Source organism: Microtus ochrogaster, linkage group LG2 (assembly GCF_000317375.1).
Source record: "Microtus ochrogaster isolate Prairie Vole_2 linkage group LG2, MicOch1.0, whole genome shotgun sequence".
Taxonomy (NCBI): domain Eukaryota; kingdom Metazoa; phylum Chordata; class Mammalia; order Rodentia; family Cricetidae; genus Microtus; species Microtus ochrogaster.
The window spans coordinates 21339397-21363865 of NC_022028.1; the positions used below are offsets into that span (position 1 = coordinate 21339397).

A 24469-nucleotide genomic window follows, 5' to 3' on the forward strand; every position below is an offset into this window, starting at 1 on the left:
AGAAAAGAAGTCTTATACAGGCACACTACACAGTGAAAAGGGAACTTACTTATAAAACTCTCAGCCCAGAACTAAGCCAGTGTTTTTAGTAATAGGAGACAAAGATTAGCAATGGCTTTTGTTAAAAGTTCCTAAGAATTTGTCTCTTATATAATTTTGCCTTGCATTTATACAGAATAAACAGTATGTAAGAAAATTCAGAATATTGTTACTATGAAGGGTCAGTCTCTCTGAGCCTCAGTTTCCACAGAAGGAATCTGATTATCCACATCCCCCTCTTCCTTCCTCTTCTTTTTGGCAGTACTAAGAATAAAACCTGGGGCCTTATACATGTGAGACAAGAGTTCTAGCACGGAACCCCAGGCAAAGCCCTTCTTCATCAGAATTCAAAACTGGCAGTCTGGGCCAGACTCTGGATTAGCTGATCTGGCATAAGTGGGGCAGTGTCAACAACATCCAGATCTCTCTTTCTTCAAGCACACAACCAATGGTCTTGTTACCTTCTTAGAAAGAGGGCACTAGTCACAACAGGAGTTATAAATAGGTAAAAAACTAAAATGTTTCAAAAGCATTTGTACCTTTTAGTTACATCATATTCTATGTAAACATCAGAGTCATTGGGAATAATGTTAAGGAGAGGGATGTTCCAAAACCTTAGTAGATGTTACCTGGCTTTTGTAGGAAAATTCTGACTAATATCCTTCATCACCACCAAAGCTAACTCCACAGGAGCAGCCAGGATGCGGGCAGCAGTCTGGAAGCTGAGATCTGCAACAATGCCAGGCAGATATCAGGTTAGAACATATGACTCTAAAGTAACGACAGTAGAACAAAACCCCAATACTACCCACAATTCCCTGACAGTGAAGAATGCCTTAGAATGCAACCATTCCAGAGAGTGCCCATGATTCAGTTCAGATCTCACTCACTTCATGGACCCCTGGAGTTTTTACTAAGCTATTCATAATCTACATCCATAAAATCCTTGGGCGCATGCTAACGCATTTAGCAGAAGCAAACTTTAGCCCAAATCCTGGTGCCTTCTAGATTTACAATACATCACAAAATACAGGATATTTAGCAAATTACCTTGGGAAAAATATCTTAAGAATAGTTTGGAACATTCTTTAGAACAGAAAAGTACACATATATTCCATTCTTATGTGCCTAGAGATACAGTTTAAGAAATGCGTACAAATAAATATAGGAGACCAACTAGATGGCTCAGTGAGTAAAGGTGCTTGCTGCCTACAATGCAAGCAAGATTAGTTGAATTCAGTTTCTCAGAACCCGAATAAAGGTGGGGAAACCAAATTCCACAGAGTTGTCCTCTAACCACTACATGAGCACTACGGCACACTAGTCTACATATACACAATGTTAATAAATGAATTTTAAAATGCATTGGAAGACTAAGGTTATAGCTCAGTGGTGGAGTGCCTGTCCAATATGTAAGGTCCAAGATCAAACCATCAGCATTACTTAAAAAAAAAAAAAAGTACAAACCTAAAATTAAAAACTGACACTTAGGTTTTTAAAATGTATGCATAAAGAAAATAGCTGGGCGGTGGTAGCACATGCCTTTAATCCCAGCACTCAGGATGCAGAAAAAGTCAGATCTATGTGAGTTGGAGGCCAGACTGGTCTACAAGAGCTAGTTCCAAGGCAGCCAGGGCTGTTACACAGAGAAACCCTGTCTCAAAAAACCAACCCCCACAAAAGAAGGAAACAAACAAACAATGCAGTTATATATATGTTGTGTGCATGTGTATGTATGTATGTATGTATGTATGTATGTATGTATATATTAAAAATTACAATTTGGGGGCTGAAGAGATGACTCAGAGGTTAAGAGCACAGGCTGCTCTTCCAGAGGACCCAGGTTCACTTCCCAGCAACCACATGGCAGGTCCAGGGGATCTGATACCTTCACACAAACATATATGTAGGCAAAACACCAATGCACATAAAATAAAAATAAATTAATTATTAAAAAATTACAATCTGTGGTACTCTCAGAATCTTGTAAATTTCATTCAAACTCCGCAAGTCTCCCCTCCCAGACAAGGTTTCATTCTATAGCACAAGTTGACCTGGAACTCATGACAATCATCTTGCCTCACATAGGAACTGGGTTTACAGGTACAGTACAAATTCTGGTTAGCGTGATACCAGGCATCAACCCAGGGCTCTGTGCATGCTAGACAAACACTTGACCATCGGAGTTATATCCCTGGAGCAAGTTCTGCAATTTTTAATAACACAAAATATACCGACAGTGAGCTCTGAGTTTCCATTACCTTGCAGCTGCCAAACTTTCAAGGGTGCCATCTCATTGGTGCTCTCCACAAGATACTTTCGGAATTCTTTCAATTGTTCTTCCAAAGAGGGGTGCAGTTCTCTGGCAGAAGCACAATCAGTTATTTTTATTGTTTTCTCTCAGAGTACACTGAACAAAGGACTCCAATTTTAATCTTCATGATTTTCCCCTCCCAAACCTAAGAAAATTTCTTCAATTTGGACAAAAGTTTTTAAGGCACAACAGCTGCCCTCTAAGAGTATGTTAACACTGTGTATTCTACAGGAACCTTTCTGTGCTGTGAATACATAAAATCACAGCATCACCCAAAGATCGACAAAGAAGGAGCAGTGAGATGGCTCAGCCTGCAAAGGCTGCCATCAACCCAGGACTCAGAGGGTGGAATCAGAGAACCAGGTCTATAGCACACATAGGACCCATGCACTGTCCCCATAATACACAAAATAAATCAATGCAATTAAAATGTCTAAAAGTGCATGGAAAGATTCTGGAAATCTTGATCAAATAAAAGTGGTACCTGACTACGACCATAATCCAAAGTGACAACAGACAAGTGTACACAGGCAACAAACCAACCCAGCACAGCAATTAACTGGAAATGAAGCCACTACTGCCTAAACTGGAACCTGGTTAGAGTATTTCATTCAACTAAATGTCATAGCTGAAGCATATGTTACATAATGTCATCTGTTTTTATCTTGCTTTTAAAGGCAGCCCACCACAGATGTTCTAGCTGAAATCCCCAAACACAACAGAATTCAAGGTTCTGAAAAATTTATCAAGTCACCACAGTTAAGAATAATTTTCTGCTGTAAATTATGTTTTCACAAAACTGTGAAACTATGAAACAAATTTCAATATTAAAAAGTCCTCTTCTGCAAGGCATGACTGCACATGCCTTTGATCTGTCCCCAGTAGGCAGAGGCAGGCGGATCTCTGTGTGATTGAGACTAGCATGGTCTACATAGAGAACTCCAGGCCAACCAGGGCTACACAGTGAGACCCTCCTCAAAAGAATCAGTAACAGCAAAACATTTCCTGTTCGCTGACAGAATCTATTTCTGCTGTGTGTTTTTAAAGTCTAAGGTTTCTCTTAGCATTAGAGAATAACCCTGGTCACTCTAATTCAAATAACCAACTTTACTATAAATGAAATGGGTTTTCTCCACTGTAAACCACATATATAAAGAGCCACAATTCAGATAGTAATGAGAAAGACACCAGGAATGCAAGGAGGCATCTGCCAACAAGAGTTAACATACCTTAATTTTCCAAAAAGAAACCCCTGAACTTCATCAATAGGATCATTCTCACCAATGACTGTGGTATTCATCTCAGTTCCTATAAGGATACAGTAAAGACATGTCTAGTGGCTTGGCATAGAAATAAAATGTTAGCTTCACAAAGTCTGAATGTTAAAAAGAAATGTCAAATGCTTCAATTAACAATTCGCTGTAGGCTTTTAAGCCAACAGTGTTTTAATATTTCTTCTGTTCCTATACAAAATAAGAATGTGTTTTCTCGCTTTAGAAAATTTTACAATAAAAATTTTTAAATAGATTTAAATATTACAAAAGATTTTTTCACAGTTAAATTATGAAGAATTTAAAGTTAGAAAATCCTAAATATAGTCATTTTCCATTTGTTCTACTATTAAAATCAATCATTTTTAATGTTTAAAATGAGCTTAGCAAATATAATTGGCACACACCATAATTCGGAAGGCTGAAGCTGGAGGACCAAGTTCAAGACTTGCCTGAATAATTAATTTATTGTGCTTGGATAACTTAGTGAAAACCTGCCTCAATAAGAAGCGAACAAAACATTAAAAAGAACTGTGGCTGAAGCTCAGTGGTAGAGTCCCTGTATAATATAAACAAGACTCTAGTTCATACCACATGCTGCAAAGGATATAATCAAGGTGAAGTTCAAAGAAAAAAATCAGCAGGTAAAACATGATTGAAAAACTTAATTCAGTGTTGGGTGTGATGGTGCACACCTTTAGTCACAGCGCTTGGGAAGCATAGGCAGGATCTCTGTGAGATCGAGGCCAGCCTGGTTTACAAAGCAAGTTCCAGGATGGGCTCCAAAGATACAGAGAAACCTTGTCTGGGGGGGGGGGGGTAAATAAGAAAAGAAAAACTTAATTTAAAACTACAAAATATTATACAGGAAGAACTCAGAGTAAACTGTTCCAAGAAAAAAGTATAATAAAAACATAAAATTATCCATTAAGCCCACAATATTCAAATTTCCATATTGGAATCACACATTAACGTCTATTTGTGATGCATATAACATCAACAGCATTGATACCGTTTACTAAATCATTTTATACAAAAGAAAAACTCCACTAAACTTTTGAGCTTTTTATTTTTTGTTTATCCTTGTTTTTATTGTTTGGGGTCAGGGACTTGCTACACAGGCAAGGCAGAGCTTGAACTATAAGCTTTGGCTCTAAGATTGTAAGCAGGCACAATTCAAGCCCAAATTCATGAATTATATTTCTTACTTCTCCCGAATACTTGAAAAGCAAGCTATATTGCCTGTATATTACAGAGCACAAAAATTAGGACCTAGAAAATCTGCTGAAGGTCATCCACTCAGATGTAACAGAATCAAGATGCAAACACGGGCTCATCACACTCCTAAACCTATTCTTTTCAAAAGGGGAGGCAATTCCCCATTAATTCATATTTAAAGACAAGAGAACACATTGGTCTTATTTTACAAATTCACCTTTCACCTGAGTATCATCCTTGGCCTTGTACTCCGTGCTCTTAATTGCCAATTCCACACCATAGCCGGAAAGGTAAACAGGCTCCTTCTTGGGATTCTGCAAACAGAGCAAGAATTCCACCATCACCACCTGGCTCATTATGAGGCACAGAAGCCCCCTTCCTTGCTAGCATGCCTATTGGTGGCATGACTTGCTTAGGTCATGTTTAAGTAGCCACACTGGTGAGACTGCATGGAAGAGCCCACCAATTGGTTATCTGATACCAAAGGGCCAACTCTGAAATATACATGTACAAATGACATTACGTGAACTGAGCAGGTTGTAGATGTGCATATGAGTGCTTATATACATTTGTAGATTTGAATGAAACCAAGGTGGGGTATATATGAGGGGATTGGGGGAAAAAAAGAGAGGGAATGATGTAACTATTATAATAAAAAAAACTAAAAAAATTATAAATCAATATATAGTTATTAACTATGTATTCAGAGAGTTCAGTGAAAATCAACAGTAATAGAAGTACTTGCCTATCATGAAAACATTCATTCTATTTATGAATAAAATCAATCTAGAATTTGAACGAGATTGTTGTTCTTGAAAATATTTGCCTATGTCAATCGCCTATTAGTTTGTAAAGACAGGGTGTACCTGGCTTGATATTTGGCTAAACTAAGAAAATGATAAGTGTTGTTTTTGGTGTAAAAATATTTTAACGTAAAAGTTAGGGGAAAAAACATATTTGACATATTTGTTTTTGCCAGAGGTTAACACTGGAGGATAGGGAAAACTTGTTTGCTTGTATGGAAAAAACATGCTTGTTTTCGATGTATAAATATTCAGAGCCAGTCACTTGTGTTAAATTCATCTGATGGTCAGACTCCTTCAGGCCAACAGCCCTTCCCCATCTCAGGTCCTGAACCCAGGCTGTGGCGAACACTAACTGGACTTAGTGGGTTATTTAAACAAAAACAAAACAAAAAGGAGGAGGAAGACATGAGGATAGGAGGGAGGTGTTTGGTGGGAGTTGGAGAAGTAGATGGAGGATATGATCAAAATACATTGTTTACACAAATGAAGTTCTCAGAGAGTTAAAAAAAAATCCATTCCAAAAGCTATACAACAAAGAGAACCATGTTGAGACATTGTGTGTGTGTTTCTTTACTGTATCTGAATGTTCCTGGTGGGAGCTGGAGAGATGGCTCAGCAGTTAAAAAGCACTGGCTGTTGTGGAATAATCCTTTAGTACACTGTGAAGGTGTGTCTTTGCCAAGGCACCTTCTGATTTGTTTAATAAAGAGCTGAATACCAATAGCTAGGCAGGACTTCTGGCCAGAGAGGGGAGATGAATCTAGGTGCAAGGAAAATGCCAGAAAACAGAGAAGAAATAGGAGGTACAAGATGGAAGAGAGGTAAAAAGCACGAGGCACAACATAGGTTAAATTAAATGGGTTAATTGAAATTATAAGAGCTAGTGGGACAAGCCTAAGTTATAGGCCAGGCTTTGATAATTAATAATAAATCTCTGTGTCATGATCGGGGGCTGATGGTCTTCCAGGGGACCTGTGTTCAATTCTCAGCACCCACATAGCATCTACAATCATGTGTAATTCCAGGGGCTCTGATACCATGTTCTGGCCTCCACAGGCAGCAGATATGAAAGTGGTGCACAGACATACAGCTAGACAAAACACTCATACACATAAAACAAAAAGTAAATAAAATAAATGCTTTAGGTGAGGAGGTTGAGCTTACCAAATGCCACATCCTCACTGTGGGAAAATAAAATATCAGTATCACATAAAGATACACAGGAATAAAGCAAAGGTCTTTTTTATTTTTTATTTTTTATTTTTTTTGTAAAAAAGGGTGTGCCAGAATCCAAACCATGGCTAAAGACCATGAAGGGCCAAGATGGCCTTGTCTGTGATTCCTAACACAGCTGAGTCTCTTCTCCTTGTGGGAGCCTCTTCTTCACAACATAAAGTAAAAGGGGAAGGAGGACACTTGGGGAATGTGGGGTCTTGGCAGGCTAACTATCTTTGATAGAGAAAAAACATTTCTTCCACTCATTACCAGGCTGACTGACCCTGGCTTTTTAGCTATTTTAATCCTTAATACCAACAACAGGGCCAGAAAACAGGAATGGGGAGTAGTCAAAACTGGACTTTGACCGGGTGCGGTAGCACACACCTTTATTTCTAACAGAGGAATCAGGAATTGTTCTACATCAGCCTAGACTATATTACACTGATCTCAAAAACATCAAAGGACAAAAAACACTGGGTTGATAAATACATCTGACTCTACTCGGTCAAATTTTCATTTACTGAACTATGATACACGAGCTTTAAAGACTTTCATATTTAAAATGTTTAATGATAGGCTCAGGATGGCCTTGATTCACAGCAATACTGCTTTAGCCTTCCAGGTGCTGAGAATACAGACATGAGCCTTCATACCTAGTTCTATGCAGTCCATTTTAAAATAAAATGCAAACCAGTACAGCACTTTTTAACTGTTTGACATTTTTTTCAGAAAGACAAGCAACACTCTGTCTATATGCAAATACAAGCTCTAATGAGGGAAATGACTTAGCAGGTAAAACCCTCACCACCCAAGCATGAGACCAAAGTTCAGATCCCTAGCACCCAGACTGGTGTGACAGCCTGTCTGCAATTCTAATCTACAGAAAGCAAAACCAAGGAAACCCCGGGAGCAAAGCTGACTGGCTAACCCAATCAGTTCAAATGATAGACTCAGTGAATGGAGGAAACTGAGTTCAACAAAGCAAACAGTTATTCGGTTATTCAACATCAACTTCAGACCTCCACATGCACATGATGCTCTCAAACACACTTGTGAACACACATATACACATACACAAGTATACACACTGTATAAACATATTCCTAAAAAGAGAAAGTAAAAAAAAATTAATTAAAAAGTGTCATGTGGTAGCACACACCTTTATCTCAGCACTTGGGAGGCAGAGACAGGTGGATCTCTGTGAGTTTGAGGCCAGCCTGGTCTAAATAGTGAGTTTCTAGACTAGTCAGAGCCACAAAGTGAGACCCTATCTCAAACAAACAAACAAACAAACAAACAAAAAATTAGAGAGGAAGGAAAGGAAGGGGAGAAGGGGAGAGAGAAAGATGGGTGAGAGTGCAGAGAGAGACAGCTAATAAAAAAGTAGTTCAAACTGAATTTTTTTTTTTTTTGCTCCAACTAAATCATTTAGTTTTCCTTGAAGAAATGACTGAAAAGCACAACTCTAGAAAAACAAGGCTGAAAACACCATTCTTCGTGTTGCATAACAAAACTGACCCTTTAGGAGACAAGGTCATAATGCCCATGGATGGGTCTAGCTATGGAGATGTGAAATCCATGCATACAGCGTTTATTTGGATTTTTTCTTTGGCTTTTTTTCCTCTCAGTTCTGAATTATTTTTTTAAAGGGGGAAAATATCAACTCATGTTTTATGATCATTTTAAAGAAATTAATATTCAAAAGATTTGTAAAATAAGTCAATACTTACAGATATATAATGTCTGAATACATAATTAATTTTGCCTTCATTGCTTTTTGATATAAGTTGGTGGTGAATATTATAAAATTCTTCATGGCCAATCTCAGAGTAGAAAATCACCACAGGACTTTCAGAATTAGATGAGGGGAATCTGTGATCTCCTTTGAACAACAAAGGTTTAGGTCTGGAAATAAACATTGAAAGCTTCAAATTTTCAATTAAAAAAATTTTAAACAAAAACCAGGACACTTTTAACCACAACTTTAAAAACTTAGCAACGGCTGGGCGGTGGTGGCGCACGCCTTTAATCCCAGCACTCGGGAGGCAGAGGCACGCGGATCTCTGTGAATTCGAGACCAGCCTGGTCTACAAGAGCTAGTTCTGGGACCGGCACCAAAGCTACAGAGAAACCCTGTCTTGAAAAACAAAAAAAAACAAAAAAAAAAACTTAGCAAAGATTTGAAATATCTTAATATAAAGGGTATCACAGTCTTGATCAATCTGCACTTTAAATACTGTCAAGTATGAATTTTACTCATTCAGTACCATGAAAAATAAAAGTATATCAAAAGAATACTAACTATGAAATACTGACTTGGGTTGAATATTATTATCGATTCCTAAGAAGGGAAGGTGAGCCAGGATGCATATCAAATCTCACAGCACTAAAGCTACAGGACATTTTCCTCCCATAGAGTACTGACTATAATTTTACCTGAAATCATAAGGGCAAATAAGATGAGCAGCAGAAATGACTTTGAGTGTAACTTGTAAGCTACAGCAAGTCTCCCTTCTCTGACATCTTTGCTAGTGTGAACTTCCTACTAATGAGTTCAACTTTTCAGCTTTCCTCTGAAAGCTGAAATTTTTTTTTTTTTTTTGATTTTCGAGACAGGGTTTCTCAGTAGCTTGGTGCCCGTCCTGGAACTAGCTCTTGTATACCAAGCTGGCCTCGAACTCACAGAGATCTGCCTGCCTCTGTCTCCCAAGTGCTGGGATTAAAGGCGTGCACCACCACTGCCCGGCTCCTCTTAATTTTTTAAGCTTTGCAAAATACAAACAAAAAAGCCAAAACCACCACATTTCTTAAGACTGGCATCAAGACATTAAAAGTTCTGCTCTACTGTGGCAGTTTGAGTGGAAAATGTTTCTTACAGGCTCGTGTATTTGAATACTTGGCCCGCTGGTACTGTTTGAAGGGAAGTTATGAGAGTTTGGGACACAAAGGACACCACCACTGAGGAGAGGCTTTAGAGTTACAGTCTTGACACACTCCAGTTCTTTTCTCTGCTCCCTGTGTGTGAATGAGATGTGATCCCTCGGCTCCTGTTCCTGCCACCATGCTTGTCATCCTATCATGATGAACATCTTAGCCTCCTGAGATTGTGCTGCTTAGTTGTTGTTGTTGTTGTTGTCAACTTGACATAAGCTAGAGTTATTTGAAAAAGGGGAACCTCGGCTGAGAAATGCCCCATCAGACTGGTCTGTAGGCAAGTCTATAGAGCATTTTTTCCATTAATGATTGATGGAGGAGGGCCCAGCCTTCTATGAGCAGTGCCACCCTTGGGTAGACGGTCTGAGTTATAAAAGAAAGCAGGCTGAGCAATCTAGTATACAACGTTCTTGCATGGTTTATGTCCCAGTTCCTGATCCCCCTGCCTTGCTTTCCCCTGATGATAAAATTTTAAGCTAAATAAACCTTTCCTTCCCAAAAATGCTTTTGGTCACAGTGTTTTATCACAGCAATAAAAAGTAAAGTAAGACAGAAATCCTATGCTAAAATAAATGCTTCATTAAGTTGCCTTTCATCGTGGTATGTATTACAGCAACAAAAAGTAACCAACACACCTACCAATCCCTAGTATAATTATTCAACAGAAGGCAAATACATATAAAAAAAATATGTTCTTTATAGTAGAAATGTTCCAAAAATTGGAAACAACTTTTAAAACCAGCAGTAGGATATTTTTACATAGGACAATATGAAGATGCTAAAAATACTGAAGTGTACCCACATGCACTAGATGTGCATATAGAAAGATGCCGCAACAGAAATAAACCTACATACTAGTACAAATTTAAAACCATAAAAAAAAGTCTACCAGAATACTACTAAAAGCAGTTCCAACCTCTCAGAAGAGGCACCACACTTTACACAGGTCTGCATTATTGCTCAAACAAACCAAAGTTTTGAAGGAACTACAAAGTCACCAATTATGTTTCACCCAAGAAACAGGAGTGTCAAATACTTCTAATTTTGAAACAAGAGAATACAAAGTAATGTGCCTCATTTTACAGAACTATTTTAAGTAATGGAGCTGATGTTCATGCTCAGTCTCTAGCTAGTTGCCATATCGTAATATACATATAGATTAGGTAAGAAAATCAGAGGAACCAGGTATATGTCATGTTTATAACCCTAACACTTGGGAGGCCAAGGTAGGAAGTTTGTGAGTTCAAAACCAGACTGGGCTATAAATCAATACCTTTTCTCAACAAACAAACAAACAGACAGACAGACAGACAGACAGACAAAAATCATCCAGGAATGAGGACATAGGCCTTTAATCCCAGCACCCCAGAGGAAAGGAAGGCCAATCTTTGTGAGTTTTGAGGCCAGCCTGGTCTATATTTCAAGTTCTAGAGCAGGTAGTACTATATACTGAGGCTCTAAAACAAACAAGGAAGAAAACTAGCAAAACTCAACTCAACTCAGAGGGTACAAATAAAAAAAAAAAAAAAGGCTTGGAACATGAACCACATTGAAATGAAGAAATAAAACCTACCTGTCGGGTGCAGTTAGTAGAAGGGTATCCAGAGCATCAAAATCACAAGTCTGCTTCCCATGCACTGAAAAGAATGACTTACATCCTTCTGGGGGAGGCTCATCACCTGCTATCTGTCAGGGAAGACAAAATATATATTTCTACTCAAAAGATCAGGTAGAAATCTATGTTTTAATGAACATGTCACTAAATGATAATCCACCATCAATAAAAGCAAAAACTACCATCTGCTAACATCCACTGTGGGCCAAGAACAACCCAAGCCAGAACTCTGGCTAGTTATGATATTCAATTCCTCCTATCAGTCCAGGTCAGTATAAGTATTATAAATCCACAAAATAAATTACATCAGATGATTATCAAAAGATATCTAGGAATTTAGGGTGTACCTTCAAAAAACCCTTAGCTCAAAATGGCAGGAGGCTTTGTGAGTGCAAACACATACATGTACACACGCATGTTGAGGTCAGATGTTAACATGGTGAGTCTTTTCTAGATTACTCTTCAAGGTTATTTCTTGAGACAAGTTCTTTAATTGAACCTGAAGCTCACCAATGCAGCTAGGATGAACAGATGGTGAACTTCAGGGAACTCCCTATTTGTTCCTCCACTGCAAACCTTGGGGTTACAAGTGTATACTGCCATGCCCAGATGTAAAGGCATTTTGCTAAGTCATCTCTTCAGCTCAAGGATCTCCATGGTGGACAACTACACAGTGGAAGAAGACGATTACTGCTGTCCTCTGACGCCACAGTATACCATGGCATATGCATATACACACTAAATAAATAAAAACGTAATAAAAATTTTAGATGTCAATTGTTAAAAGAGAGTTGTGCTTGACACTGAGTGCTGAGAAATGCCAGAAAGATAAAAAGGGGCCAAGAGAAGGGAGGTGAGACAGTATAACAAACCAGAGATGGCCGGGCGATGGTGGCGCACGCCTTTAATCTCAGCACTCGGGAGGCAGAGGCAGCCGGATCTCTGTGAGTTCGAGACCAGCCTGGTCTACAGAGCTAGTTCCAGAGAAACCCTGTCTCGAAAAACCAAAAAAAAAAAAAAAAAAAAAAAAAAAAAAAACAAACCAGAGATGAAGGGGAGGTGTTGAAATACTGGGAATAGAAAGGTCTACGCTGGTGAGTGGGTAGGAAAATAGGGAAAATAGGGTGAAAGAAGAAAGGGGTAATCAAAACTAAGGAAATATATAATAAGCCATACTGAAACCTACGAACACACAAGCTTATTTATAAACTATAATTTTTTAAAAGAGTCAGAATGGAGTAGCCCTTCATGGATGGATAGTGCTTCTACTGGAAGTCTTGAGTTATTAAACAAAAATTCCAGTGCTAGGTGTGGGCTACCTCCCTATGAGTTACTGACCAGAGAAGAGCCCTTCCCTTCAAACAATATGGACTATTACCATTGTTCTTGGCCCCACCCAATCTTTTTTTAATATTTATTTATTTATTATGTATACAATATTCTGTCTGTGTATATGTCTGCAGGCCAGAAGAGGGCACCAGACCTCATTACAGATGGTTGTGAGCCACCATGTGGTTGCCAGGAATTGAACTCAGGACCTTTGGAAGAGCAGGCAATGCTCTTAACCACTGAGCCATCTCTCCAGCCCCAGCCCCACCCAATCTTTATAGCAACATTCTATTATTGCTGGGGCTGGAGAGATGGCTCAGTAGCTAAGAATTCATACTGTTCTTGCAGAGGAACCAAATTTAATTTCTAGCATCTACACCAAATAGCTCACAATCACCTGTAACTCCAGCTCCAGGGCAATTTGACAACTCTGGCCACCATGGAAACCTACATTTATGTGTACCAGGTACATAATTTAAAATTATCTTTAAAAAAAATCCCATTTCTAGAGGTACTACATAGTTTGATCACCAGACATACACAATCAAACTGGAGCTAAGCCAGAAGCTTTCTCCCTACAGGTTAGCCTTCATACTGCTGGAATATACTAGTCAGACTGTCAACAAGAAAAAGTTATCAACAGTCTTACTTAGATGTAAAATTTTTGGGGCTACAATAATGACCTGCAAGGCAAGATGTGCCTGCTGACGGCATGGATATCACGAGTAGCCAACCACTTTTTGATTGCCTGGCTCTGAGACCTGCTCCATAGGCTAAGGTAAACCTGATCAAGAGCATATGGGATGGGGGTAGGAGGAAATCCTAGGAAACAACCCACTACTACTACCTTTGATTGTGTCATCAGACGGCTTTCTGAATACTTGTTTATGTTTATACCCACAGAATAGTGGTGTGGCCTTCTCTGGAGATGCTTCTAACTCCAGTGAAACAGCAGTTTTCACAGTTATGAAATCATATCTGGCCAAAGTGCCAAGAACAAGTGATGTCAGAGGATCAGCCCTAAATGGAACAGCAACTATCATTTCCTCCAAAGACCAAAGAATACTACATAGCACGCGGAGATATGCAGGGAAAAGACATCTCTGAACATACAGCAGCTGTGGTTACCTGCATAGTCTATACAAGATCAGGTCCTTCACACTGCATCATACAGAGGAAGAGCCTCCCCATCCCCCTACTCCCAGGACTATAGGCAGTTAAAGGTTGCTGGCAGAGGGGGTGACATTTTCTTTAATGATGTAGCTACTGTGAAGTTGCTCTGCTCCAGTAAAGAACCTCCTGCCTATGCTCTGGATAGAAATTCTAATTAAACTCAGCGGGCCACACGCAAAAAGAATATATGGAATTAGCAGGGAAATTTGTTGAGGAGTGTTACACATAGAGAAGGAAGATAAAAAAGGGTGAATGGAGGTTTAAAAAAATAAATAGATTCTGTGGTGATGTTTTGTTTGTGATCTAACAAATATAGCTTGTCTGAGGATCAGAGTGTAGGGCTAACCCACTAGTTAGTCATAGTGGCCAGGCAGTTGTGGCACACATCAGAGGCAGATGGATCTCTGTGAGTTCAAGGCTGGCCTAGGCTGCATAAGATTGATCCAGTCTAAAAGAGAGACAGAGCCAGGCAGTGGCGACTCACACCTTTAATCCTAACACTGGGGAGGTAGAGGCAGAAAGGGATATGGCTGGTGGAGAGGAATGTAAGGCGGAAAGAGACAGGAGCTCAAAGTATTCAGTCTAAGGACTCACAGAGTCAGGATACTGCATTCAGGCTGAGAACTGGTGGCTGGCTGCTGTGCGTCTCTGATCTTTCAGCTTTCACCCCAACATCTGACTCCAGGTTTTTATTATTAAGACCAATTAGAATTCATGCTACAAAATTCACTATAAATGTATGAAACTGGGGTTGGAGAGATGTCTCAGAGGTTAAGAGCACTTTCTCTTACAGAGGGCCCAGGTTCTATTCCCAGCACCCACATGGCAGCTCACAACTAACTGTTTGTAACTCCAAGATCTGACCTTACACAGACATACATGCAGACAAAGCACCAATACGAATAAAATAAAAATAAATTATATTTTTTTAAAAAAATGCAGGAGGAGGGAGCTAGAGAGATGGCTCTGGGCTAAAAGCACTCTTGCAGAGGCTCTGAGGATGGCTCCCAGCACACTTATACACAGACAGGTACATACACATTATTTTAAAATAAAAGTAATTTTTTTTTAGATACAAAAGAACAAGAAGAAAATCTCAGTAACATACTAGTGTACTTCCTCCGAGAAGAGGGAGCTAATTCATCACACATCAAAATGGATATAAATCTCTACAGGGCTGAGTGCTGGCTCAGTGAGTGAAGCATGAGGGCTAGGGCTCAGATGCCCAGAACCCACCTAAACAGCATGTGGACACAGTGAGCCCCGTGTGGGAGCGGGGAGACAGGAGAGCCCCAGAACAAGTAGCCAGTCCGATGAACCAAAATGGCCAGCTCCAAGTTCAGGAGGTGTGATTTAAGGAAGACTCCCGACATCTACCTCAGAAACATTCCCACTCACACATACAGGAGCAAAAAGTCTCTATTTCAAAGCCCATACTAAGCTAAGTAATTATTAAAAGAAATACAAAGGACCAGAAACAGCGTCTGTATATGCCAGCTCCATATAAAGGAGACATTATTTTAGGCACAGATAACATTCGCATCAGCCCAAATTTGCAGTCACATGCCACATGTGGCTTCTGAACTAGTGTGACTAGTGAAACTGAAGAAGTAAAGTTTGTCTTTAACTCTATTTATAACGAAATAGCCTCACCTCTTCAAGAGATAAACAGCAAAGTGTATTGCTCCACTCAACAAAACACGTCATAAATATACAGCCAGGGTAAAGATAAAAAATGCAATCTATAGCCTGGCGGTGGTGGTGCACGCCTTTAATCTCAACACTTAGAAGACAGAGGTAAATGGATCTCTTGAGTGAAAGACCAGCCTGGTCTACACATAAAACAAACAAACAAACAAAAAACACCTGACTCAAGCAAACAAACAAAAAAAGCAATCTATGAGTTGGAAAGATGGTTCACTGGCTAAGAGAACTTACTGCTCTTGCAGAAGACCCAGGTTTGGATCCCAGCATCCATACCAAGTGGCTCACAACTGCCTCTAACTCCAATTCAAGAACATATGATACCTTTTGCTAGGTTCCACAGTCACTTGCACACACATGCACATTACAACACGCATCTTTAAAATTTCTTTTTTCTTAATGCAACCCATTAGCCAGACCTATAATCCCAGTTTGTTGTTGTTTTTTTTTTTTTTTGAGTGTTGTGGGCAGAGGATAACAAGTTCAAGGCTAGCCTGGGCAACATAGTGAGTATAAGACTAGCCTAAGCAACTCAGGAAAGCCCTGTCTCGAAATAAAAATTAAAAAGGCTGGGGATACATTTCAGTGCTATAGCATCTTCCTAGAATGAACCACAACTTCAGTTCCATTTCCCTTACCAAAAAAGAGAAAAAGAGAAAGAAAATGGGTTATAATTAATATACTAAAGGAAAAAATGCAAATCCATCATATTTTGCAATGATTTCTTATGTTTGACAACAGAAAACACAGACAACCACAACAACAAAGACTAGAAACCAGATATGGTGGTGGATGCCTGTCATACCATAACTCGGGTGGCTGAGGCAGGACATCTAGAGTTCCAAGATGGTTTGGCTACATAACTGAACCTATGTTTCAAAAGGAAAAAGAAAAGGCTGGAGAGATGGCTCAGAGGTTAAGAGCACTGGCTGCTCTGCCAGAGGTCCTGAGTTCAATTCCCAGCAACCACATGGTGGCTCACAACCATCTGTAATGAGATCTGGTGCCCTCTTCTGGCCTTCAGGTATACATGTAGGCAGAACACTGTGTACTTAATAAATAAATATTTAAAAAAAAAAACAAAAGGAAAAAGAAAACAAAGAAAAAAGGGAAAGAAATAGAAGAATCAAAATGTGATAACACAAATCACCCATCAGTGTGCAATATAAAAATAAGAAACTGTGGGGGCTGGAGAGATGGCTCAGTGGTTAAGAGCATTGCCTGCTCTTCCAAAGGTCCTGAGTTCAATTCCCGGCAACCACATGGTGGCTCACAACCATTGGAATGAGGTCTGGTGTCCTCTTCTGGCTGCAGACATACACACAGACAGAATATTGTATACATAACAAATAAATAAATATTTAAAAAATTAAGAAACTGTTGAGGAAGATATAGAGAAATTAGAACTCTTGTACATTATGAGTGAGAAGTAAAAATGGGGCAGTCACTGTATAAAACAGCTCAATGCGTCACTAAAATATTAAATACAGGGCCTAGAAATGTAGTTCAACCGGAGAATCTGCTTAGCATGTGCAAAGTTCTGGGTTCACTCCCCAACAATAAAAGGTTAAACACATAATTATCATATGATTCATGAATCACACTTACATACAAAGGCAAAAGAACTGAAACAGAAACTCAACCAGATATACAGATGCCAGTTCTCTACAGCTGGGCTACTGATACGAGCCAAAAGGTAGAAGCAACCCAAATGTCAGCTAAGGAAAGAATGAATACCAGAATGTGATATACACATACAATGGAATATTAGCAAAAAATGAAAGTGAGAACCTAGTACATGCTACAACTGGGTGAATATTAATAATTGTCCTTCATAAAACAAACAGGAAAGGGCAAACGTTGTAAGACAGCACTCAAATGAGAGGTACCTACAATGGGTATAGTCACAGAGGTAAAAAAGCAGAATTCTGGTTACTAAGAGTAGTAAGGGAAAGGGGGAAATAAAGAGAATTAACATTCTGTAGAGTTCTGTATAGAGTTCCAGCTTCACAATACAAAAAAGCTCTGAAGTGCAAGCATGACAGAGCACACAGGTAAATCCGCCAGAGAAGAGGAGGCAGGCAGAGAGAGGTCAAGCTCAGTTGCGGCTACACAGCCAACCAAGTTCAAGGCCAGTGTATTAGTTAGTTTTGCATTTCTATAACAAAACTACACAACCAAGGTAATTTATTTTAAAAAGTGTTTAATTAGGCTTATGGTTTCAAAGGGTTGGAACCCATACGGCAGAGTAAAGGCATGGTGGTGAAAGATCTGGATAAATCCGGACCCCCCTAGCAGGAAAAAATAGAGCCAAAAATCTAAGCAGGGAGGGAAGAACCGGACATCTGTTCAGTTTCAGGAACTAGCTGAAGATAAAGTTAGATTGTAATCTTGACAATAATCTTGAGAAACAGGGAGTTGCCCCCTTGTGATTATCATTGGTATTTTTGGAATTTTCTATGATGCCCTCCCTACCCTTTGGATTACTGGGCTGTCATTTCTTCCCTTAAAAACCCCTTATCCCTGGGGCTGGAGAGATGGCTCAGTGGTAGAGAGCATTGCCTGCTCTTCCAAAGGTCCTGAGTTCAACCACATGGTGGCTCAAAACCATCTGTAATGAGGTCTGGTTATTATTGTTTTAAAAAAAAAAAAAAACAAAAAAAACCCTTATCCCAGTTACTCGGGGGTCGAACTCCTCCCCTGCACGGGTTATGAGTCTCGGCCATAGTGCACTGGTACCTGTCAATAAATCTCGTGTGATTGCAGCAAGGACTGTCCCCCAATGAGTTACTGGGGGGTCGTGTTATCCCGAGACTTGAGTGAGAGTCTCCCCTCACTGGGGGTCTTTCAGTTTCTCAGTCAATAGAGCCCACCCTTATGGGAGATGTCACAGGTATTTTGGTTTGGTACTCTGCACGGTCTGTATAACCAAGACCACCCTCCTCTAAACCTCTTTATGGTAGAGGTCACAAGGATTTTGCAAAGAGTTTCAATATACTCATGCCTTAAGATTTTTTTTAATTACTATTATTCCACTAAAGGAACACAGTGATAAAATTACTTCTCATGACAAATGCTATAACCCTAGAGCAGAGCATCGCCCACTCAGTCCTCACCAGAAGCTGCTTCTCGCAGTAGGTAACAACAAGATCCACAAGTGGATAACGTGCAGAATGAGAGGCTTCCGAGTACTCAGCTCTAAATGGGGTGTCTTTATCAAACCCCTCCCCTCAAGGCTCAAGGATCCATGCAGAAGAGGCAGAGGTGGTGGATAACACCAAGGAAACAGGGTCTTCCAGACTGATAAGCATCTGAACTCAGAGACTGAACAGCACACACAAGACCTGCACAGGTTCCAACTACACAAAATCCCAGTACTGAGAAGGGGAAGTGAACACAAAGTTCCACCCTAACCAAGAATCTATTTGCAACTGATACCTGCTAGGGAAGGAAAATCATCTTTCTCCAGTGCAGTATAACTGGGTATACTTCCATACTCAGAGTAGCCCTCATGCCCAGGAATAGTTGGCCAACACAAAACAAACTCCATGGGTTTTTGGTTGGCTTTTGCTTTGTTTTAATACTTTGTCATAACTGATTTCTTTTTTTATAGTTTGATTTTCTAGCTTTTGTGCAGTGAGCAGGTTAGAGTTTTTCCTGTTGTTTTTCATTTGTTGTTTGCTTTTGAGAGAGAGAATATGAAGCTGGGTGGGCAGGGAACTTGGGGGATCTGGGAGGAGCAGGGAAAGTGGAAAGAATATGATGAATTATATGAAAAAAAGTACATAAAATTTTAAGAATTGGAAAGAAACAGAGGGGAAGGAAGAAGAGAAGGGAAGGAAGGTCTGAGGAAAGGAGGAAAAGGAAAGCAAACAGACACTTGAGTCCCCTAATGAGTGACTACAGCATTGCTATAGACTTGACTAAAGAAGGAAACAGAATTTTGATTGAGCCTCTCTAGACGCAGTTCCTAATTATAGAGAACAGCAGACAGAGGAGTAAGCTAAACTGCACCATAAATATGTGGTCAACAAAACTGAGTGCAGGAAAAGTATGATGCAGCCCACGGGATACAATAGAAAAGGAAAAAGAGGAACTAGGCACAGCAATACACACCTACAATCCCGACACTTGAGAAGGAAGATGGAGAATTCAAAGGTAGCCCATGCTACAAAGAATAACAGTTTCAAAATACAAACCAAACAACAACAAAAACAATCAAGAGAACCTCTCCCAAAGTTTTAAAATTTTCTAACACAGGACAAAATTAAACTCTATTGGGTACAGATGCATTCTTAGGGAATAAAACAATTGAAAAACAAAACTTCGGGAGACGATTCTGACAGAAGTGGCAGCATGGCTTCTTTGGGGGACAAAAGGTGGCTATGACTGAGACAGCACATGGAAGACTTCAAGGTAGCAAGTGAAAATCACTTCTTAGCGTGGGTGAAAGTCACTAAGGTGCTCACTTGCCAGTAACCTGTTGTATGATTTGTCTGTTGTGAGTGCTTTTCTATATCTGTTTTGTTTTATAATACAGGATGGTTTTACAATTAGCATTTCTTTCATACAAATATCTAGTTGCTATAAACACATTTGATTTTCTCTTATGCTCCCCTTTCAAAATGCAAATATGATTCCTGCAGTGACATTCTGAAGCCTTCTTGATGTTGCTATGTTCTTCTTTCTCTTTTAGTTTTTCTTTTATCCACAGAAGATCCCAGATCACTTTACTAAAATATTTCCCTAATCCTAGATGTTTTAGACTATAATCCCTCAATGTTCCCTGTCTCTTGTCTCCTGTTTTTAGATCCGAAGGTTGTGATCAGATTCAGGTTCACTGGTTTAGCAAACTTACCTCTTCCACACTGCGTAGGATAACAGCATCTGGCTGTCACTTACCTGTGACAATATTCTTTTTATTTCTAACATGAAAACCAGTGTAAATCATTTCTTAAAATTTTCATACCCAAGTCCAACCCCAATGCAAGAAAAATAAAAATGAATACACTGTGATTAGTAAAGAGATGTGGCTCAGTAGTAGAATTTATTTATTTGCCTAGCATGCCCAAGGCCCTGTGTTCTATCCCCAAACCAGGGACAGAGGCAAACATCTGTGATTTAAAGACTAATGATTTAAAAACATCAGCTTTGTTCATTATTTAAAAGTAAACCAGAAATCCCAGAAAATATCAGGCAAAGAAAGTGATAACTATATATCAATCCCAAGAGAACTACAATCAACTGAATCACCATGTCACGCCCCCTATAAAATGCTGTTTTCTAGATACAATGATGTCTTGTTACCTGCTGGAAGGCTTGAATTGAGGCTGAGTAGGAACGAAGAGAGAGACAAAATTTCAACAAATTCTGCTGCAAAGGTGACAGAAATTGAAACGCGGCTTCCAATATCGCATTGTAATAGGAATGATCAGTGTCTGTCAAAAAAGCACATTAACCAGAACAATTGCACGACTGTAAATAACCAAACAAGACAGTTCACAAAGCACAAGACAAACACAGATGATGAGCTGCTCCCACCTGAACTCTGTCAAGTGACTAAAATCACCAGAGGTCCACAATACAAATGGACACTCCTCTCCTTCTTCTAAACCACTCTGCTTGCTCCTGGAAGAATTCAGCTATGAAATCATTCACTCAGTAAAGTAGACTTCATCTTTATACTACGCTTCTAGAGACCAGTTACATCACTGCTGAGGTCCAAAAATATCTGTCTACCACATCATTTACTAAAGTACTGACATTCACTGACTCTGGGCACCATAGACAGAGGCAATGGCTTCTATCTTTGTACTCTCTGATCCTAGATGTGCTCTCTACTAAAATAACTAAGTAAAGCACTAAGGAATGCAACAAAATATTAAAGGACATTGATAGTATCATGAAATTTGATAAGTATTTAAACAAAAAAGCTAGCTAGGCAAAATTATTTAGAAGGAAAAGACATCTGTGTGCTACCATCATAACCCCTCTAGTAAAGGAAGAGCAAATGTACAAAACTTGTTACATAGCAAGCAGTCATTTTTGCCAGACTGTGATATGTGTGTGTGCTGTCAAAAAACAAAACAAAACAAAAAATCACTACAGAATAAATGTTAAATGGCTTTTAAAAGCAAGAAGAACCTTTAATCCCAGCAATCGGGAGGCAGAGGCAGGTGGATATCTGTGAGTTCGAGGCCAGCCTGGTCTACAACAGCTAGTTCCAGGACAGGCTCCAAAACCACAGAGAAACCCTGTCTCGAAAAACCAAAAACCAAAACCAAAAAAAAAAAAAAAAAAAAAACAAGAAAAAAAAAAAAAAAAAAAAAAAAAAAAAAAAAAAAAAGCAAGCAGAAAATACAAGAAACAGAGACAAGAATGAATATCCAACTTTTTATTTAGCTTTGACTACAGTATGAGTTACAGGAGTTATTCAAAAAATAAAATCTTCAATAGAAAAAATATTAACTTTGGCATGTGTGAGTGTGGTGTATACAGATATACGTGTATGAAGACACTTGTGTCAAATGGACATGAACATGCCTACATATATGTATGCAGCCCCAAAATTTATACCAAACGTCTTCCTTGATCTTTTTCACTGAGCTTGGTCCAGGTACACTCTTTCTCTGCCTCCTGAGTGCTAAGAGGACAGGTGACTAGCACATCTGCTTAGCTTGTGTATGGTTCTGGGATCTGACGCTGATCCTCCTGCTTGCACATTAAGTGCTTTATCCACTGAGTTATTTCCCTAGTCCCAATATTTACATTTTTAAAAGCAGAATATAAAAGCTTCCATATCACATTAGCATTATCTTACATGGAAAAAAACAGAAAGAAATACCTCAAATGGTCCCAGAAATTAATAATGTCAATCTTTAGATGGCAGACCTATGAATACTATTTAGCATGTTTTTATAATCACTTCTAAAAATTCACATCCCTGTAACATTAACCAAGAATATGTATCGTTTTTATTGAAATTTCATTTTAAATGTTAAGACTTGAAGTTTTAGCTAAAATCCTTATTAATAAATTCATTACATGAAATCATAAAATTCTTTAAGATTTATCTTATTATTTTTAATTATTTGTTTGTCTGTGTGTTGGTACATACACATGACTGCCCTCAGAGCCAGAGGCATCAGGTCCCCTTGGAGCTGGAGCTACAGGCAGTTATGAACTGCTGGATATGGGAGCTGGGAATCAAACTCGGGTCATCTGAAAATCATCCACACTCTTAACCACTGAGCCATGTCTCCAACTCTGTGAGATAATTTGTTATAAACAATTCTACTTCACTCTAACTCACATGACTAAAACTTATAGATGCTTGCTCAAAATCTGCATGCATTTCCATCACAAGATTCAGATGACTATTAAAATGCTATTTTAACAAAAGTTTAAAAGTAACTGAATACATTTAACTTAACAATAGTCAATTTCCAACCATTTCTATGCCAGTAATAACTGACACTTGTCTAAGCTTAATGATCAACATTTTAATGACTGTCATATGTCATTGAGGGAGAATATGTTCAGAGCAATACACTATTGGGTGACTTTGTCCCTATGTAAATCAATAAAATACACTTACACAAATAAGACAACTAAGGTCACTGGGTGACATCCTATGACACTACTCTCATGGATGTGGTTCATCCCTGACCAGAACACATCACTATACTTCCCTATTAGCATCTTTGACTAGCAATGCCTGCAACCTAGATTACATCTTTTATGTTAGAAAATGTTCAAGAAAGCACACCATCCATAAACTAAAACTGAGCGATACAAGATACATCTTTAAAAAAAGATAGATAAGATATATCTTTATATATGTGTGTGTGTGTGTGTGTGTGTGTGTGTGTGTGTGTGTGTATATATATATATATATATCTTAATTTGACATCTTGACAGTCAAGTAGTCAGTGGTTAGCAGGCACAGTCAGCAGGCAAAATGGAAAACATACTAGGTGGCACTAAGTTAATGATAACACACGTAACACAAAGAGATCACTTGTGTAATTAGTTCATAACAAAAGAGAGAATGAATCAGACAGATCAAGTTAATACTAAATGATCTAAGATAAAATGCACTTTTGCTAAGTAGTGCCAAAACACATTAACAAAAGAGCACAACAGAGCAAAAGCAATGGGAAGAAAGGCATTATCTGCAGTCAAAGTTACAAACTACATACACACAAAAATAATGATTTGTGGTTACACACAGTGATGTCTGCCAACAGCCCCAATTATTCAAGAGGCTGAACCAGTAGGACTGTTCTAAATCAGACTTTGTAAGACATCATTTCTTGCAAAGGGAAATAAAAATGTATTGGTCTAAGTCAGTAGGGATTTGGGACTAGCTCAGTAGCATAGTGTAAGTTTCCCATGCACTGGGTTCAATCTTCCTACCATGACAACTCTAGTCAGTAAAGAAAATAATATTTTGCATTAACTGCCATGTTACATATACTATACAAAGGAGACCATTTTTTTCTAACATTTTCCCAGACCACAAAGTCAAACAAATATTTGCTTCAATTTTACCGTGATGATCAGATGATCCAATATTTTGACTGGCTTCTACAAAACTCCAAAATTTTTCTTGACTGTCTTCTGCTAAGAACTCACTGGGAGAAAAGTGGGAGATATCAGCAATGAGACAATAAAATCTTCCATTACAAGCTATATTACTAGGGAGAATAAAAGGGGATTTACATTCCCAAATGCCTGTAGTTTGGTTTTTATTTTATTTATATATATACATATATACATAAACATATGTATATATTATATATCTTTATGTAAATATCAGAAAAGGAAATAGATTCCATACAACTAG

The 24469-nt window shown here is 38.8% G+C and overlaps 1 protein-coding gene across 1 annotated transcript in view; it reads right to left on the reverse strand.

Annotated features, from left to right (window-relative positions):
* Uggt1 (UDP-glucose glycoprotein glucosyltransferase 1) overlaps positions 1-24469 on the reverse strand; it is a 119339-nt gene that overhangs the window by 83349 nt on the left and 11521 nt on the right. The window contains exons 3-10 of the mRNA XM_013351007.1: positions 24175-24257; positions 20929-21059; positions 11374-11486; positions 8597-8771; positions 5060-5156; positions 3583-3661; positions 2301-2401; positions 669-768 (exon numbers count right to left, since the gene is read on the reverse strand). Of these exons, the coding sequence (XP_013206461.1) occupies positions 669-768; positions 2301-2401; positions 3583-3661; positions 5060-5156; positions 8597-8771; positions 11374-11486; positions 20929-21059; positions 24175-24257 (879 nt within the window). The remainder of the gene's footprint in view (positions 1-668; positions 769-2300; positions 2402-3582; positions 3662-5059; positions 5157-8596; positions 8772-11373; positions 11487-20928; positions 21060-24174; positions 24258-24469) is intronic.